The following is a 19,053-nucleotide window of genomic DNA, read 5'->3' as shown; positions in this document are numbered from 1 at the left end:
ATGTATTGAATTAGATTATTTTTATGGTAATGATCAATGATCATTCTTGAAAGGTGTTATCGTAGTCTAGAACCATAATGACATTAACTTTTGTTTCTTCCTCAATATTAAAATATTCTTATTAGAAAGGTTTTTGGTGTTGTCGGCTGACTTTGCCCACTACTACTTTTTTTATTTTTTACATTTAACATTTTAACTAGGCAAGTCAGTTAAGAACAAACTCTTATTTACAATGACAGCCTAACAGGGGACAGTGAGTTAACTGCCTTGTTCAGGGGCAGAAGAACAGATTTTTACCTTGTTAGCTCTGGGGATTCAATCCAGCAACCTTTCCGTTACTGGCCCAATGCTTTAACCACTAGGTTACCTGCCATATAGACAGTATACGATACTGTATTTTATACAGACCTGTTAGCCTGTGTAAAATTGCATTGGGCAGTAACCTCATTGCTGTGTAAAATTGCATTGTAACTTTACACTAAGTGACAAATGACAGGTCATTCTTATTTATATATTTCTCTGCAGTGTCCCATCACACGAAAGATGGCAAACCATTCATTCCAAATATCCAGGTGAGGTGGTATCAAATTTATAGGAAAAACATTCAGATAAATATTGTCTTTATTGACAAAAAAAATTGAGTGAAGGTTTAAACAGGAATAGACAGAGAGAGCAGCAAGATTGAAGGTTTCACTCTTCATTCTCGTAGTCAGCAGCAACCTTCCTCTTTCCTTCTGAGTGGACATGGTTGCCCCAGGTGTATGTCAGGTACATGCAGATCATTGCTGGAAAAGAAGAACAGGAGAAGACCGGTTAGCGACTGAAAACAGGGATGTGGCTTGGGAGGCATACACTGAAAAATACAAAAAGCAATGCATGTAGAGTTAGGCCATTTAAAAACATCCAAAGAGTCCGTTTTTTTTTTTACATGGGCAGACAGAAATTGTATCAAAAGAGGTCTTTACAGTGTGCCTCAGAGCACCCCTCTCGTAGACTAAGTCGCAATGGACATTGCTTTAGGAAACATAAAAGTAGTCTGAAAGTGTTCTACACATCTACCCAACTACAGCAAACAGACTACACTGGGAAGATTCTTAGTTGTAGCTGAATAGGTGTGTAGAAGCCCGAGTAGCCACATCTGGTCATTACCTACATGGGACACAGCCAATATTACACCTCTCATTAATATAAGGTTTATTCCATAGTCACAACGTGTGAGATGAGTCATGGTCCAATGACTACCTGCTCCCAGCATGTGTCCCAGGTCCCAAGCTACATCCATAAAATCAGTAGAACTGTTCCGATTGGAGAATCACAGTTTGCGCCACCGGGCAGTGAACAAGAAACTATTAAATCAGTTGATGCTACCCCCCCCCCCCCTCCTCCCCAAATCAAAACCTAATATGGATGCCAATGTTTTGTTCTGGTATGCGTGCACACGTTTCATCTACTTCAGCATGAGGCTGATTAAGACAAACAGGTGTGAAACAGACCGGTGTGCACGCAAAGTGAGAATACAACATGGAATCCATGTTTGGTTTTGATTTGGGGGGGGGGGGGGGGGTAGCATCTAAACTGGATTTAATAGTTTCTTGTTCACTGCCCAGCGATGCAAATGGTGATTCTCCAACCGGAGAACTGATTATGGATGTAGCTTGAGACACCGGACATGCTGCTACCAGGTAGTCGTTGGAACATGACTCATCTCACACGTTGTCGCTATGGACTGCCCTTAGACCTCGTCTTATTAATGAATGAATCAATGGTCTAATATTGGGCTATGAGGCCATATTTATCAAGACTAGAGCAGAAATAAATCCAGAATTTGTCTGGAGATGTTTGATAACAAACAATATCCTGCCTGGTTCTTCACAGAAACCAACGTCCAAACTCTGGGAGTACTTACGGGGAGCAACTTTGAAGACGGATGATGTGAATCGTCTCCAGACGTTTGGGATTCCTTTAGAGAAGTAGTTGGGGAAAGCCCTCTGCTCGAAGGGGGATAGACTATAGGTGATCACATGCCTGATCTTGGCCAAATCTCCAAAGTGGCGACCCATGGTGTCTAGAGAGACTATCTGAAATGACAAGGTAGGAGTATCGGTGAGGAAAAAGGTACACTAGTTTAGATGTTGCAATGCAGTCGTCACACAACTAACAATATACTGGTCCACCAAAAGTCACATTCTTTGGAACAATTGATTAGTCCCCCCAAAAATGTGTATTTCTCCATACATTGACACATCCTATGTGTTTTAATCAAATCAACTATATGCACTGAGCTTGTCTGATGCTTTAAGCTTGATTAATTAATTTAGACAAATGACTAGAGGGAGTCCGATCAGCAATTGATTTGATCGTGCTGGGCCGGGCTCAGAATTGCAGCACTGTTAAAAAAATACAAATTAACACCGATGTTCTGTGGTGGTCGCTGCAGCAGGGAGGACAGAGAACGGGTGCTAGTCAGTCACACAGTCACTGTCTTTTTAATTAAGGCTGTTGATTATAGAATTAAGTTGGGGTTTCCTCTCTCCTCACTTTTCTTAGACAATAAGGCAAGGGCTATTCTCATTCTGCTGCTACCTGCACTGAATTGATCTCAACACAAATATGCTGGTTAACTTTGCACATCGCAACATGGTCTGGGAAAAGGACCCAATTCAACAGCGCTCTGATGTGTTTCAGAACCACGGACAGCGAACATTATCCAACACGGGAGAAAGCACATTTGTTAACAAATATTATTTTGATTAGTGTTACACCTTTGTTCTTACGTAATAACCATATATAATTTCATTACCACATGTCTTAAACTGATGGACTGTGCCATCCCCACAGCCTCCACAACAGATCAGTCCACTCAGACAGGTGTCTTGTATACCATGATTTATTTTTTTGTTGCTACTGCTCAACTAAAGTAAATCTCATTGACCAACCGCCTATTGACCAAACAATCGACTAAAAATGGGGTCAGTCCTAGTTTGTGGTGAAGTAAAAATTTGAGATGTTTTACAAAACAAAGTCATCAACGATTGGATCCTCGCTAACCAATCAGAGTTTTAAAGTCAACGGCAAATTTTCAAGAAACCGCTTTACCCACGTTCTGGCTCTGGCCCAATCCATCGGTTTCTGGGACAAATCAGAACAGTTAGAATGTTTGCGTTCTAGAAAATCGTCAGGGAGGTAACTCCGATTCATTGAGGAGTAGAAACTAATGTCCGTGGGCATAGCGTTTGGCCCAAGGCAAGGAGTTTGGGTTGCCAGGCAAATGTGCATTTCTTCCTCTTTAGAAATGACAACCAGCCAGTCTTCCACAATAGTAGTCAGAATATATTACCACCCTTCACTTACTTACAGCTGCACTGGGGTCAGACAGGCTTTGTTTAGATTAATACACAGCGGCGCTGGCGTGAGATATGGCTCTGAAAATGAACCTCAATCCAATGATGAGAAATGGTGTTGTATTGTCCCATTATTCCAACTGTTACACCGAGAAGATTGAAGGAGTGCTATTAAAACTAGTTGGGATAATATAGGAGAATTCTGAATACAACGCAATTTCTCATCCCTGGATTGAGGTATGTTTCCAGAGCCATATCCGGTGCCGGCTCCTTAGTGTCTTAACCTAAACAGGAAGCCAGTCCGACCCCAGTGTAGCTCTGAGTAAGAATAGGGTCGGAATCTATTCTGACTAATATAGTAGACATTTCATGTAGTCACATTTTATAAAAGAGCAAATGAGTTATGGTTGGAAGTAAAAATGTAACTGTCAATAGACTATTAGAAATGTGAACGTGATATCTTCGTTTTATTTCCAAGCATAACTGGATAGCAAACATTACATTAACTAAAGTTACTAGCTAAATTAGATTGATAGCTAGCTAACTAACGCGTTAGCCAAGTTAACATCAACACCAAACATTAGATGACATGTCATTTCGTCAGTGACATTACAACACGTAAACTCATGTCTGACAGATAATAGAAAGTATGAAGACGATACAACCTAGCTAATTAGCTACCTAGAAAAATATATTGCACAAAAGTGAGGGCAAACGGGACCAACCTGCAACAAGCTAGCCAGTAGCTAACCCCCCTAGCTAACGTGAAGACCTTGCTTGACATTCACGCCAAGATTTAAAATGTGTGTAATGACACGACTCTTATTTCGCAAAATCCCCAAGACATACACTGATATGACACGTATACAGGTGATTAAAATTGTGAAATTAACCACAAAACCTTCAACTTTCAGTATCTCTTACCGTACTGCTTCTCAAGACCCAGATTAATAGTGGTTGATGACGTCTTTGCTCTGGTTTGGTTCAACGTCCAGCGCAATTAAGCCTTTACGTAACGTCCGTTCTTCTTCTTCTATGGTATAACGGCGTTCGCAACAATTATATGTGCATTCCGCCAACTACAGCGCGGGTTGATAATAAGGATCCCAAAAATTGGAAAAAATTTGAGTACAAATAAAGTATCATACTAACTACCAAAAAAGAAGTTAACCAAACAAAATCAACCTGCTTTTCTGTAAAAAAATCATTTTAATCAGATCCCAACACAGGCTCAGAAGCCTCCTGTGAGGGCAGGACATTTCCTTGCGACAAAAGTCCTTGTAGTGCTTCTGCCGGGAAGTTTTGCAGCCCCCCGATATATCCAGCATCTTTGACTTCTTAGACACTTGTGCTGTACAATTAATCACTGAAGCTATAAATGCCACAAAATCCACTTTCATCACAAGTGTATCCAGATCACCTGATTGACTTAAAATACTATCAACTGGTTGCAATGCATCCACCTCCATATCTTCAACACTGTTGTCTCTTTCCCCTTCGACTCTCTTCACCGCCTCCACATAGGAGATAAGCTGTACAAATCTGATCCTTGACACCTCGACCTCCTTTACCCTAACAGGGCAGCCAAGGAAGTCTGGAGTATGATCCCCACCACAGTTGTAACATTTTCATTGACAGATTCTTCAATATCATACTTCTCCTGTCTGCAAACATTTGACACGTGACCATATCCTTTACAATTCCCACACTGTAATGGTTTGGACACAGGTGGTCTCACTGCATACCTCACATATCCAAGCTTCACATATTCAGGTAGCGTCTCCTCAAACAACAATAATATCCACAGGCTTTTCTCCTTCCTTTCATTTACCATACTGGTCAGGTGACGTGCACTGACCACTCCTGGGATTTTCTGACTAAGGTACTCATCTACAGTACCGATCAAAAGTTTCAGAACATCTACTCATTCAAGGGTTTTTCTTTATTTTTACTATTTTCTACATTCTAGAATAATAGTGAAGACATCAAAACTATTAAATAACACATATGGAATCACATAGTAACCAAAATAGTGTTAAATCAAAATATATTTTATATTTGAGATTCTTCAAAGTAGCCACCCTTTGCCTTGATGACAGCTTTGCACACTCTTGGCATTCTCTCAACTAGCTTCATGAGGTAGTCACCTGGGATGCATTTCAATTAACTGGTGTGCCTTGTTAAAAGTTATTTTGTGGAATTTTGTAACGGCAGCCTTCCTCCTCGTCTGAAGAGGAGGTGTAGCAGGGATCGGACCAAGACGCAGCGTAGTTGGTGCTCAACATATTTAATAATACGAACTGTGAACACTACAACAATAACAAAATGTGGCAAACCGATACAGTCCTAGCTGGTGCAGAGAAAACACAGAGACAGGAAACAACCACCCACAAACCCCAACACAAAACAAGCCACCTATATATGATTCCCAATCAGAGACAACACAAAACACCTGCCTCTGATTGAGAACCATATTAGGCCAAACATAGAAACAGACAAACTAGACACACAACATAGAATGCCCACCCAGCTCACGTCCTGACCAACACTAAAACAAGCAAAACACACAAGAACTATGGTCAGAACGTGACAAATTTATTTTCTTCTTAAAGCGTTTGAGCCAATCAGTTGTGTTTTGACACGGTAGGAAGGTATACAGAAGACAGCTCTATTTGGTAAAAGACCAAGTCCATACTATGGCAGGAACCGCACTAAATAAGCAAAGAGAAACGACAATGCCATCATTACTTTAAGACATGAAGGTCAGTCAATCTGGAAAATGCCAAGAACTTTGAAAGTTTCTACAAGTGCAGTCAGACCAATCTGAGGGGACACATGCCCCTGTGGCCATGGCACTTCTGATCCCACACAAGGCAGAAAACCAAGCTGATAAAGCTTTGTCAAGCAGTATGTAAACTCTCCATCTAGTATAGGAGTAAATTCAGACATGATTGCAGATGCAGACGCACAAACTTTACGCTACACAATGGTGTGTGTCTCAGCAGTCAAATGTGTATTTATGTCAGAACAACCATGCAATTTACAATTATATTGAATAAATACTCAAGGATCTGTGCATGCTCTTTATTTTTTTTCAAGCAAATATTTAGATAATTATTCATTTATTTTTTGTGATAATCAGTGAGCCGAACAAGACCGTACAGTACATTTCATTTGTTTTGCATAAATAGATGACATGCATTTTAGTTCCATTCGTCAATATATTAGGTATGCAGTCATTTCATAACCCAGGGTAATAAATACACACAAAAATCAAGTTGTCTATAAAAGATAACTTACATTCTGGACCGTACGAAAAGAGAGGTTGTCCGTGAAACAACAGTCTGCAATCCCCAGGAATAAAATGAAACGTGAAAGTGTTGGATACGAGTATATAGGCCCACTTTTTTAAATATTTTGTCCAGAACAGATGTACTTAAAATGTACCAGTTAGTGTGAAAGAAGAGACTAAAGATGTCAGAACACCCTAAATAAATTAACAAAAAGAATAACTTAAAAATCAATCCATGTTCTCATGCGTCAACACAATGCAAAAACACAAACAAAGCAAACAAACAAACCAGACAGTAAGTGCAGGAATATGACATCTTCACAACATTCCTGCCTATCACGTCACATAAACATGTAAACAAAGGAAATCAATGCTATATTTTCTATTTAGATAAAAATACTTTTTTGGCAAGTAAATGCATCTGTTCTAGATAAAATCCAACTCCATGCACTGATGTTTTGACAAAGACACTGATGAGTGACATGAAGTCACCAGACCAGGATGTTACAATAGGCGATTGTGAAAAAGTCACAAAAGTTGCTAAAGTCAAGCGCTTGAGGATGAAATAAGTCTAGCGGCAGTTGATGCACCAAGTTCAAATGGAATTGAGCCTGACCCTGGAGGTGGGCCTCTAGCGGCATGTGCACCTCGTAGCGATCATGTCATCTAACTCCTTGTAGGCAATGGAGTCACCTTCAAGGGTTAAAACACTCAGGGGGATGTACTCCAAGGGAACACACGAAGGCCGTGGCACAGAGGAGTCCAGTATGTGGTAGATCATGTTCTGGAAGAAAGTGTGTCTGGGGGAGCCGTAGATGAACCCCACAGCCCTGGGACACGTGCCTTTACAGTACCTGGGGTTGTACCTGTGGGGGAAAATGATCCAATGGCTCAGTTTGAGCTCACTGAAGCTCACTCTGAAGTCGTACAAGGCACAGTCGCTCGTAGGGAAGTCAGAAGTCGGGAGGAGGTCCGGGAGGATGGTCTTCGGGCTCGTTTTGCCTCGTGTGTTGTTCGTGGATAGATCTGGAGATTCTCTCCTCAGTCTCCTCCTCTTGCTCCGGGTGATCCTTCGCTCCGGTTTGAACTCCGCCAGGCTCTCAAAGGTGTCCATCTCATTGGCTGACCTCGGATGACCTTGTGACCTGGTGGGCAGCCATCTTTGGTGAGCCAGCTCGCTGGTGTCATTGAGGTACAGGAGCAAGGACGGAGACCTTAGGTGGAGCTCCACGGGGCCCCTACCGCTCCTCTCCTCTCCTCCAGCCTTAGCCTCCCTGCCTCTGCCCTCCACACACGTCAGGTTGATCAGCAAATGGATGTCCTTCTTGTGGGACTGGATGAGAGGTCGGAGGAACGGCGTGATGTCCACCTTGAGTGCCACAATGAAAATAGGTTAACATTATTGTGGTTTAACATCCTGTGATTGTAAATGCAGTGTATCCACATAGGTGGTTGAATTGTGCATTTAAATGATCAAATAAAGCCCTTTTTCGTCTTAATACAATTTCCCTAAAGGAAGAAATAGCTGTTTGCATTGAATTATATTGAACTAAATAATCAATCACCTCAACCCACTTCCTCCTGTGGTCCGTATGGAACAGGAAGTTGACTGAGTGATGGGTGTTGGGGCAGAGAAGACACTGATCCTGGGCAGCCTGCTCTTTCACATCTAGGTAACATTGGGTAGTCATGGACGTGGCCTGCTCTTGGTCGAAGGAGTACAGCAGGACAGACTTCAGGAGCTGCTCCTTGGCTCTGACACGGTCCAGATTGTAGGAGAGGTCTTGCATGAAGAACTCTGTAGGAAACATCGGAAATGAAGGCCTATGAGAAGAACCAGAGATTTAAGAGGAAGCGAGACACCTCACTTGCTTGTTTTTTCTGGTTCATATACAGTCAATAAACTAAGCAGACCAGACCCAGATGCTAATGCATGGGGGGCCAAATGCTAATGCATGGGGGGCCAAATGTGTCTGAATAAGTCAGCACTTTATGTTGATTTGCTCAGTCCTAAAAACTAGGCTACATCAAATACACTGAGTTCACAAAACATTAGAAATATAATATTGAGTTGCACCCCCTTTCTCCCTGAGAACAGCCTCAATTTATCAGGGCATGGACTCTACAAGGTGTTCCACAGGGATGCTGGCCCACGTTGACTCCAATGCTTTCACACAGTTGTGTCAAGTTGGCTGGATGTCCTTTGGGGTGGTGGACCATTCTTGATACACACAGGAAACTGTTGAGCGTGGAAAAACCCAGCAGCATTGCAGTTCCTGACACATTCAAACCGGTGTGCCTGGCACCTACTACCATACCCTGTTCAAAGGAACTTAAATATTCTGTCTTGCCCATTCACCCTCTGAATGGCACACAGGGCAAGCTCCTGGTATAAGCAGTCGCTTAGGACCCCAGGCTGTTAGGGGCATCGACCACCCCCCCCCAAAAAACTTTTTTTTTTATTAACTCAGTGGGGTCTCAACTTCCTGTTGAGAGTTAGTATAGTAGAATAAACAAGATGCAAGTTAGAAACTTGGTTGTGAATCAGCAATTTTTTGTTTATTTTGTCAGTCACTGACAGTCACTCAAATTCCTCAGCTAACAATTTTCAGATAGTTAAGCCAGCTAACTAACAATCTCAACTTGTAGTAAACATGGCAGAACCTTCCGGGCACATGCACAAATCTTGCTTAGGGTCCCCAAAACGCTAGAGTCAGCCCTGATGGAATACACAATCCATGGCTCAATTGTCTCAAGGCTTAAAAATCCTTTAACCAGTCTTCTGTCCTTCACCTACACTGACTGATATGAAATTAACAAGTGATATCAATAAGGGATAACAACTTTCACCTGGTCAGTCTCATGGAAAGAGCAGGTGTTCCTAATATTTTGTGCACTCAGTTTTGAACTAGTGTCCCTATGTAAAATAGACCTCACTTACGTCATTGCATTTCCATGTAAATTAAGTTTCACCCAAAACTCAGAGCTCACCTTTGCTTTGCTCCAGGCACTCACCCCGCGGGGTTATAAGTCGAACTGTGTTGTACAGGTGGTTGTTCCCTTCCAAACTCCTCTCATGTCTCGAAGACATCCTGTACAGTCTTTTCATGTATCGAACATATCTCGAATCAGGTTTCATTCTTGGAGTCGTGTCTTGCCATGGATCTCCCTGTGCTGTTAGCGCCTTCAGAAGGGGTGACAAGATATTGCCATGTTGGTACAAAGTAAAATCGCCAAACTCGTCAGCTAGATTTGACGTGGTCGGGGACGAGCCAAGTGAAAAGCCGCCGATCAAGAGTAGTAAAATAGAGGTCTGGTAATTAAGAAAAATAGTCAAGTGGAGAGGTGTCTCCATTGTAAATCAGTCCGTCAAAACTTGGAGAACTCCCTCAGGTCAATAAACCTATGCACATGTCACTGAAGTTTAACAGGTGTGCGCAATCAACCCAGGGGAAGCATGTATCGCTACAGTGTGGGCAGTATCAGAGGGAAAGAGATAGGATGAGATCTGGTATGAGGGAGAAGGGGATACAGGAAATTAGTTTAAAGAGTATATTGAGTAGAACATTATTAGATATAGTCTCAAATATTTTGTTATATTTTTTAAGAGCAACGGTATGATTTAGTTTCTCCCTGTCTCTGGCCTACACTCCAGTACAGTAGGTGGCGGTAATGCACCATAACTTTGGATGCCAACCGCCGATAAGCCCCACCAAAGAAGAAAACGAATCAACTCAGGGCTGTCAAAACCCAGAAGGGAAATGTAAGGGGCCTTGGAAGAAGGTAATGGTTATTTTGTCATCTACACAGAATATGTATAAATATGAAACGTTCCCAAGGATCAACTTCAACTGTCAGTGTATAGTAGAATGACTGATGAGCTGATTACAAGTGAGCATCATCTTTGCAATGAACCAAGTCATAAATGCAGTAAACATTAACTGTGACCACAAAAATCAGCTTACATCAGAAGGCCGATTGTGTCAGGGTGGGCTTGTACTGATACTCAAACCTCTCTCTCTGTGTGTGTGTGTGTGTGTGTGTGTGTGTGTGTGTGTGTGTGTGTGTGTGTGTGTGTGTGTGTGCGTGCGTGTATGCGCACACGTGTGTGTGTGTCTGTCTATTGTACCCTCCTTTACATCCTCGTGTGTGTTATTTCAGTCCCCAGCCTCTGTCTCCTGCGTTCCCAAACTCTTCCACTTGACTGGCTTCTTGGAACAGAACAGCTTTAAAGGTCCAATGCAGCTGTTTTTATTTCAATATCAAATCATTTCTGGGTAACAATTATGTACCTTATTCTGATTGTTTTCAATTAAAATGGTCCAAAAAAAACAAAGATAGCTTATTTTTATTGTTAAAAATGCACATTATTATTACAACCTAATAGTGTGAAAAGTTATATAAAACATAGGAAAATCACAGTCTTTAGTGCACTGGGTCTTTACCAGTTCTCTGCTCAGTGTTCCATGAGTTTAGGGGTAGAAAGGAGTTATGAAAGTACTGGTTACTGTTATACAACCCGACACAGGCCATACTTTAATAGTGTTTAAGGGCAGGGGAATGGGGAGTCCTATTAAAAGAGAGGCCCTTTACTGTAGTTAGCCCAGAGCACTTCTAAGGACAAAGGTTGTCTGGTAGGCCTATATTTATATGAGAGGGACTACTTCTTCATCTTTTCACTTAAGTTGAACGTTATTTCCCCTGACAGTTCCATGCAGACAGAGGGTGATGTGGTCTATTTAAGCAATACGGCACGAGGGGGTGTGGTATATGGCCAATATACCACGGCTAAGGGCTGTTCTTATGCACAACGTAACGCGGAGTGCCTGTATACGGCCCTTAACTGTGGTATAATGGCCATATACCACAAACCCCCGAGGTGCCATATTGCTATTATAAACTGGTTACCAACGTAATTAGAGCAGTAAAAATACATGTTTTGTCATACCGGTGGTATACCACGGCTTTCAACCATACAGCATTCAGGGCTCGAACTTTAATGTAAAGTTATTCTATAATAATGACAGCTTTTGTTCATTTCACAGAGCCATGGTGGCCTAAGGAGATCGAACAAGCCCATAGAAGGATGATACCTAATTAACAGGGTTGAATGGCCACGGTGACACTGTGAATACAACTGTTTAACTGATTGCATCATCACCATTCTGAGTGCTGCCCTCTTCCCAGACAGAGAGACAATAGCACATTGTTTAACAAACTATCACTTATTATGCTATTGTTGTCTGTGTTCCAAACCATGTCATCACTATTGTCTGTGTTCTAAACCCGTCATCACTATTGTTGTCTGTATTCCAAACCCTGTCATCACTATTGTCTGTGTTCTAAACCCGTCATCACTATTGTTGTCTGTATTCCAAACCCTGTCATCACTATTGTCTGTATTCCAAACCCTGTCATCACTATTGCTGGTCTTTGGTGAAAATAAATCAGTGTAAAAGATGCATAAGCTGATTCAAATTATTTCAACCTTTTTTTTAAATAATGTAGCATTGGATCAATTTGAAATGTAATGGTGTGCTCTCTACATGGAAACTTTTTTTACACTGCAAAAAGATAGATTTTTTGTAACAAATTTTACACAGAGGTTTTCTGAGAGGTTTTAAAGGGTTGAGGTGATACAAGTATGCTATTATGAGCCACGCCAACCTGACTCAATACAGATAATTACATGAATGAGCAGCCAGCTGTTCATCATCTCTAAGCTGCTCCTCATCTATTGCCAAAGTAATAACAGAAGGCTGACTCCTTGTTTCCTTAACCGTGGTGGGGGTTGGAGTGATGGCTGATGGGTAATGACGTTGTGATAAGTGACTAATAGTACCCCTCATTCATGCTTAATGGTTTACTAATGGGGAACATCTATATTCCAGTCAGTTCTGCAATTCAGCAATTGAAATGGAATTGACCCTCACACAATTGTCATTATTATGTGGTGATTTTCAATGCAATTTCAAATGGCATGTTGTCTGACAAACAAACGTGTGAGACAAGAGAACCCGACTCCCCGGGCAGAATTCTCCCCACACAGAATGGGGAACAGTGAAATCATAAATGTGGGGACGCGTGCGTGCAGCCAGCCAGGCAGGTAGCGTGCGTGCGTGCGTGCAGCCAGGCAGGTAGCGTGCGTGCAGCCAGGCAAGTAGCGTGCGTGCGTGTGTGCAGCCAGGCAGGTAGCGTGCGTGCAGCCAGCCAGGCAGGTAGCCTGAGTGAACATGTTAAGTTCACTGCTCCTCACATAACTAACCTCACAGACGTTAAAGCTGCAATCTGGGATTCGTGTTTCAGCCCATCGGGAGCCCTGCCACTGAGGGATATACAGGGACATATCACAGACCGCACCTTTTAATAACACATTTAACCCCGTAGTCAGACGAAGCCCAGCCATGTGTGAGCCTGTTTACGACCGGGAGGGTGAATTTATGTCTGAACGACTAAGCCAGCAGAAAAATATCTCAAATGGCTTGACACAATCATTGCTTAAAGGTAGACTCAGCAAAATGACGTTGCTATGAGCAGCACCGCAGATATTGAGAGGAGCGAGATGCAAGACTTCGCTCTCTCACAGTCACACACAGTATCTGCGCAATGTGCACGGCTTCGCTTCGCGCTGTTCACAGCGTGGTAGCCAGGGGACCAAAACAGCGGAGAAGTTGACCAAGTATGCTGTTTACTTTCTGCATCTAAATGTCATATCGCTGAGTCCACCTTTAAATGAATAATGATCAGTGTAGGAGCAGTACTTCAAAGCTTCTAAAAACCAAACTGGTCATATGTGCAGAATAGCTTATGTCTAGGGCCCTGTGTTTTGGGCTATCATCATGTTACATGACCTAGGACTTAACCTTTATTTTGAGCCTTTTCCACAAATGGCAATTACACCAAAAATAAAAAACTACTGTCTGAGAATGGTGCTGGACCATCTGACATGGAAAAGCTTTGTTGAAAAATGTTTAAATAAAAAGATTAAAATCCAGGTCGTGACATCCCACTGACGTCAATTCAACGTCAGTCTTCCACGTTGGTTCATGGTAATTTCATTGAAATTACGTGGAAACAACTTTGATTCAACCAGTGTGTGCTCAGTGGAATGATTGTCCAAAACACTGGGCCCTACTTATGCCTGATCTTGTCCTCTTCTGGCCATCTCCTGTACTGCCAAAGGAATCTGGAAAGAAATGAGATACTGATAGTGTGGCCTGTACCTCCTAGCTCCTCCATCACTCCTTCATATAAACAAAGCTGATAATTTAATGCGAAGGCAACATTCTATCCAGCTACTCGTAGCATAATGGCCTCCCACTTACCTCCCCTCGCCTACAATCACATTCTCAAGCTGAGAGGCTGCTTTCTTCTGCATTAATGTCACAGAAACAAGCTAAATCAGATAGGGAAAAGGGCAACCTTTTAAAGAAGGAACCGTGAGGTTTTTCTCTACAAATGTATTTTGTAAATTTTTATTTAACTAGGAATGTCAGTTAAGAACAAATTCTTATTTACAATGACGGCCTAGGAACAGTGGGTTAACTGTCTTGTTCAGGGGTAGAACGACAGATTTTTACCTTGTCAGCTCAGGGATTCGAGCTAGCAACCTTTCGGTTACTGGCCCAACGCTCTAACCACTAGGCTACCTGCCGCCCCAAATTTAATGCTCTGTTCTTAGTGTTACGAGAACAGACTGGCACATCCCAATAATGTATTTTACTTTGACACATTCCTGACAAACAAGATTGATTAAAGCAGAGGAAGAAATATGTGAAAATAAACAAAGTGGAATCACACATGATGGCATCAACACCATGGCATCAACACCATGGAATCACACATGATGGCATCAACACCATGGAATCATTCATGATGGCATCAACACCATGAAATCATACATGATGGCATCAACACCATGGCATCAACACCATGGCATCATACATGATGGCATCAACAACATGAAATCATACATGATGGCATCAACACCATGGCATCATTCATGATGGCATCAACACCATGGCATCATACATGATGGCATCATTCATGATGGCATCAACACCATGGCATCAACACCATGGCATCAACACCATGGCATCATTCATGATGGCATCAACACCATGGAATCATATGAATGATGCCATGGTGTTGATGCCATGGTGTTGATGTCATCATGAATGATGCCATGGTGTTGATGCCATGGTGTTGATGCCATCATGTATGATGCCATGGTGTTGATGCCATGGTGTTGATGCCATCATGTATGATTCCATGGTGTTGATGCCATCATGTATGATGCCATGGTGTTGATGTCATGGTGTTGATGTCATCATGAATGATGCCATGGTGTTGATGTCATCATGAATGATGCCATGGTGTTGATGCCATCATGTATGATGCCATGGTGTTGATGCCATCATGCATGATGCCATGGTGTTGATGCCATCATGTATGATTTCATGGTGTTGATGCCATCATGTATGATGCCATGGTGTTGATGCCATCATGTGTGATTCCATGGTGTTGATGCCATGGTGTTGATGCCATCATGTGTGATTCCATGGTGTTGATGCCATCATGTATGATGCCATGGTGTTGATGCCATCATGTGTGATGCCATGGTGTTGATGCCATGGTGTTGATGCCATGGTGTTGATGCCATCATGTATGATTTCATGGTGTTGATGTCATCATGAATGATGCCATGGTGTTGATGTCATCATGTATGATTCCATGGTGTTGATGCCATCATGAATGATGCCATGGTGTTGATGCCATGGTGTTGATGCCATCATGTATGATTTCATGGTGTTGATGCCATCATGTATGATGCCATGGTGTTGATGCCATGGTGTTGATGCCATCATGAATGATGCCATGGTGTTGATGCCATGGTGTTGATGCCATCATGTATGATTTCATGGTGTTGATGCCATCATGTATGATGCCATGGTGTTGATGCCATGGTGTTGATGCCATCATCAACACCATGGCATCATTCATGATGGCATCAACACCATGGCATCATACATGATGGCATCAACACCATGGCATCAACACCATGGCATCAACACCATGGCATCATTCATGATGGCATCAACACCATGGAATCATTCATGATGGCATCAACACCATGGCATCATTCATGATGGCATCAACACCATGGCATCATACATGATGGCATCAACACCATGGCATCAACACCATGGCATCAACACCATGGCATCAACACCATGGCATCATTCATGATGGCATCAACACCATGGCATCATACATGATGGCATCAACACCATGGCATCAACACCATGGCATCATTCATGATGGCATCAACACCATGGCATCATTCATGATGACATCAACACCATGGCATCAACACCATGGCATCAACACCATGGCATCAACACCATGGCATCAACACCATGGCATCATTCATGATGGCATCAACACCATGGCATCAACACCATGGCATCATTCATGATGGCATCAACACCATGGCATCAACACCATGGCATCAACACCATGGCATCATACATGATGGCATCAACACCATGGCATCAACACCATGGCATCATACATGATGGCATCAACACCATGGCATCAACACCATGGCATCATACATGATGGCATCAACACCATGGCATCAACACCATGGCATCATACATGATGGCATCAACACCATGGCATCAACACCATGGCATCATTCATGATGGCATCAACACCATGGCATCAACACCATGGCATCATACATGATGGCATCAACACCATGGCATCATACATGATGGCATCAACACCATGGCATCAACACCATGGCATCATACATGATGGCATCAACACCATGGCATCAACACCATGGCATCATACATGATGGCATCAACACCATGGCATCACTGTTAATGGAGAACAAGCAGGTGTTTGTGTCCACTCGGTTGTTGCCAAGGTGTGGTTTGTTGAGTATGTCTATGTATAGTTCGGCTGAATCAATGAAATGACAGGTTGTTTCCAGGCTGCAGGTATAGGACTACACCCCTGCAGTGCAGACAGAGAGTGTGAAACATAGAAAACACAAATGGTATTTGTTATGCAACTTTATAAAATAACTTGGGTCAGTATATATATAAAAAAATGTGTTACTTCAACACGTTACAGTCAATAACTTTCCTAAGAGCTTAGAAATCCTTATATAGCTATAAATATGTCTCACCACTAAATCAAGACAGGTACAATATTAGTACCTGAAAAGTAGATTGTGTTACCATCAGTACATGGCTTATACTAGTGCTTGTTCAGTTAGCTTAGTGAAATACTCAACATTCACATTGAGGCTTGATCAAATATTGTAATACAGTCTCAAGAGGGTTTAAATAGATTATCTGTTCCAATGTTGAACATTCAATGATGATAGAACATGTCTGAGAAGTGTCTGCGATGGTACGGCTGTGGCCCATCCTTTCTGTCATCCTCTGTGTCTTCACCAGCGTGGTTTTTGTTTCTCTTCCTGTGTCCCATCAGTCTGCTCAGTGTATTCAGTCCCCTGGGTAGCTCCCTGTCCTCCTCATCCTCTTGCTTGTCCTGACACCTGTCCTGTTGGGATACCTGTGGGTCCCCTAGCAGTTCCCTGAGCTCAGATGACACACCTTTCTCCAGGTAGTGGTACGACTTCTTCCCATCATTATCCCTTATATTCACACTGGCTCCGTAGTCTCTCACCAGCAAGGTTATGACTCCATCATGTCCGTGTATGACAGCGATGTGTAGAGGAGTATAACCTGCCTGTGTTCTGCTGTTGACGTCCACCTCCGTGCCTCTCTTCCTGCAGATGTCCAGGATATTGCGGACCATGTCTGTATTGCCGCCCTTGGCCGCCCAGTGGAGGGCAGTGAAACCCGAGATGAAATCTTTCTTCTCGGCCAGCTGCGGGTCCTGTAACAGGAGCCTGTAGATATGTCCCCAGAGACCGGCAGCAGACTTCACCAGCCACTCATGAGCTGCAGCTTCCAAAGGGATAGATTGATCAGAGTACTTATTGGCATCTTTAGTGGTAACCTTATTGGCCGCCGTGGTGAGATCATTGGTGGTGTCGTTGCCCTGTTTCAGGAGCTTGTTTGGGGTTCTCTTCAGCTGTGGAGACTGAGACTCAGAGTACTTATTGACATCCTTGACATTGTCCCCTTGTTTCAGGTGCTTGTTTTGGGTTCTCCTCAGCTGTGGAGAGCCAGATGTTTGTGGTGCTACTCCTAGCTCTGGATGTCTGATTTTAGCCCCAGGGGAGGTGTAGGTGCCCGTACCCCACTCTGAGCTCACTCTGCCTGGGGGTTTAGGAGTCACGGCTGCCTCTGGTGGTAGAGGAGTGGGAAGTCTCTTTGCCAACATGCTTGGAATCTCAGAAGTTTTTGGTCCCACAGACACTTTGTTATTTAATCCATCCTGCCTCGTCGGTACTGGATCTTCTCTCTGTGATTGTGGTGGAGATTTCACTGCCACTATAGCAAACACAGGGCCAGTAATTTTCCCAGTTTTTCTGATCCCTTGATCAGCTGAAACATTCAGTATCTTGATTGTGGGTGTTTCTTGATAAGTATTTTTGATAAGGTTACTTGACCTAACTGCACCCCCATAACCTACTGGGTGCGCATTAGGTCTTCCTCCCAATTCATTTATATGCAGAGGCATATGTTTTACAATATCGTTTAAACAATTTCCATGTATGCTTGAAACACAACATGAATTGTTATTTTCAATGTCAGAGTTCAGTATCCTACCAGATTTGGAAATGGCTGAAGTTTCACTGTGTTCTGAAGAACTGGGTGAGAACGACGTGTTTTGACTGCAAATACTCTCGTCCAAGTCCGACTTCTCAGTGGTTGAATGCATTCCCTCTTTCACAAAGTCGTGAAACCTTTTCTTTACAACGACAAACTTGACATCATCGATCTGTTTGACGACCGCAACGCTGTTTATAATTGTCTTGAATATATCTCTATTGTGCTTCTTTTCCGCGGGATCACTGCAATTGATCTGAGGTTTAAAATTATTCAGCAAATCCGAATTCTTCACTTTGCCCCCGTGCTCCAACAAAAAAGTCAAAATAGTTTCTTGAGTCAAAGCCATATTTTTCAATGTTCACCTCTGCCTAGATAGAGGAGAAATGTTAACTTGTTGTTCTGAAACTCTCCACACCCCGACTGTCCCGCCCGTCTTCTTCTATGAGGTTTGATGCCCCTCGCGTTGAGGGTCCCACCACCACTACCTGCTGTTTCCGGTGTCTAGTTAAATACATTTACTGAGAAATTATCTTCTTGGCATGAACGCAAGATTGGGTTGGGAGATTGCGGATTTGCGGTGCATGCCAAACGTGCCAGGCCGGTGCGCGTCATATGCGCGTTCACGTTTCAATATCATCCACTTTTCTTTCCCGGTATA

General features: G+C 42.7%; 2 protein-coding genes and 1 long non-coding RNA gene across 3 annotated transcripts; 1 reads left to right on the top strand and 2 right to left on the bottom strand.

Annotated features, from left to right (window-relative positions):
* Window positions 1-603: 603 nt before the first annotated feature.
* LOC120047890 (cytochrome b-c1 complex subunit 8-like) lies at window positions 604-4,363 on the bottom strand. The gene is made up of 3 exons (XM_038993470.1): window positions 4,266-4,363; window positions 1,907-2,078; window positions 604-785 (listed from the first exon to the last, which is right to left on the bottom strand). The coding sequence occupies exons 2-3, from the start codon at window positions 2,058-2,060 to the stop codon at window positions 691-693; spliced, it is 249 nt and encodes an 82-aa protein (XP_038849398.1). The 5' UTR covers window positions 2,061-2,078; window positions 4,266-4,363; the 3' UTR covers window positions 604-690.
* A 1,981-nt stretch (window positions 4,364-6,344) lies between these two features.
* Window positions 6,345-9,988, bottom strand: LOC120047373 (growth/differentiation factor 9-like). The gene is made up of 3 exons (XM_038992893.1): window positions 9,625-9,988; window positions 8,199-8,431; window positions 6,345-8,002 (listed from the first exon to the last, which is right to left on the bottom strand). Exons 1-3 carry the CDS (start codon window positions 9,986-9,988, stop codon window positions 7,265-7,267), a joined length of 1,335 nt encoding a protein of 444 aa, XP_038848821.1. The 3' UTR covers window positions 6,345-7,264.
* A 348-nt stretch (window positions 9,989-10,336) lies between these two features.
* Window positions 10,337-11,829, top strand: LOC120047372. The gene is made up of 3 exons (XR_005476879.1): window positions 10,337-10,416; window positions 10,795-10,867; window positions 11,679-11,829. It is a non-coding gene; the product is annotated as an uncharacterized LOC120047372 (long non-coding RNA).
* Window positions 11,830-19,053: the final 7,224 nt, after the last annotated feature.

The sequence above is a fragment of the Salvelinus namaycush genome, chromosome 5 (genome assembly GCF_016432855.1).
Source record: "Salvelinus namaycush isolate Seneca chromosome 5, SaNama_1.0, whole genome shotgun sequence".
Classification (NCBI taxonomy): domain Eukaryota; kingdom Metazoa; phylum Chordata; class Actinopteri; order Salmoniformes; family Salmonidae; genus Salvelinus; species Salvelinus namaycush.
Note: the sequence above shows the minus strand (reverse complement) of the source record. Positions and strands in the feature narration are given on the sequence as shown.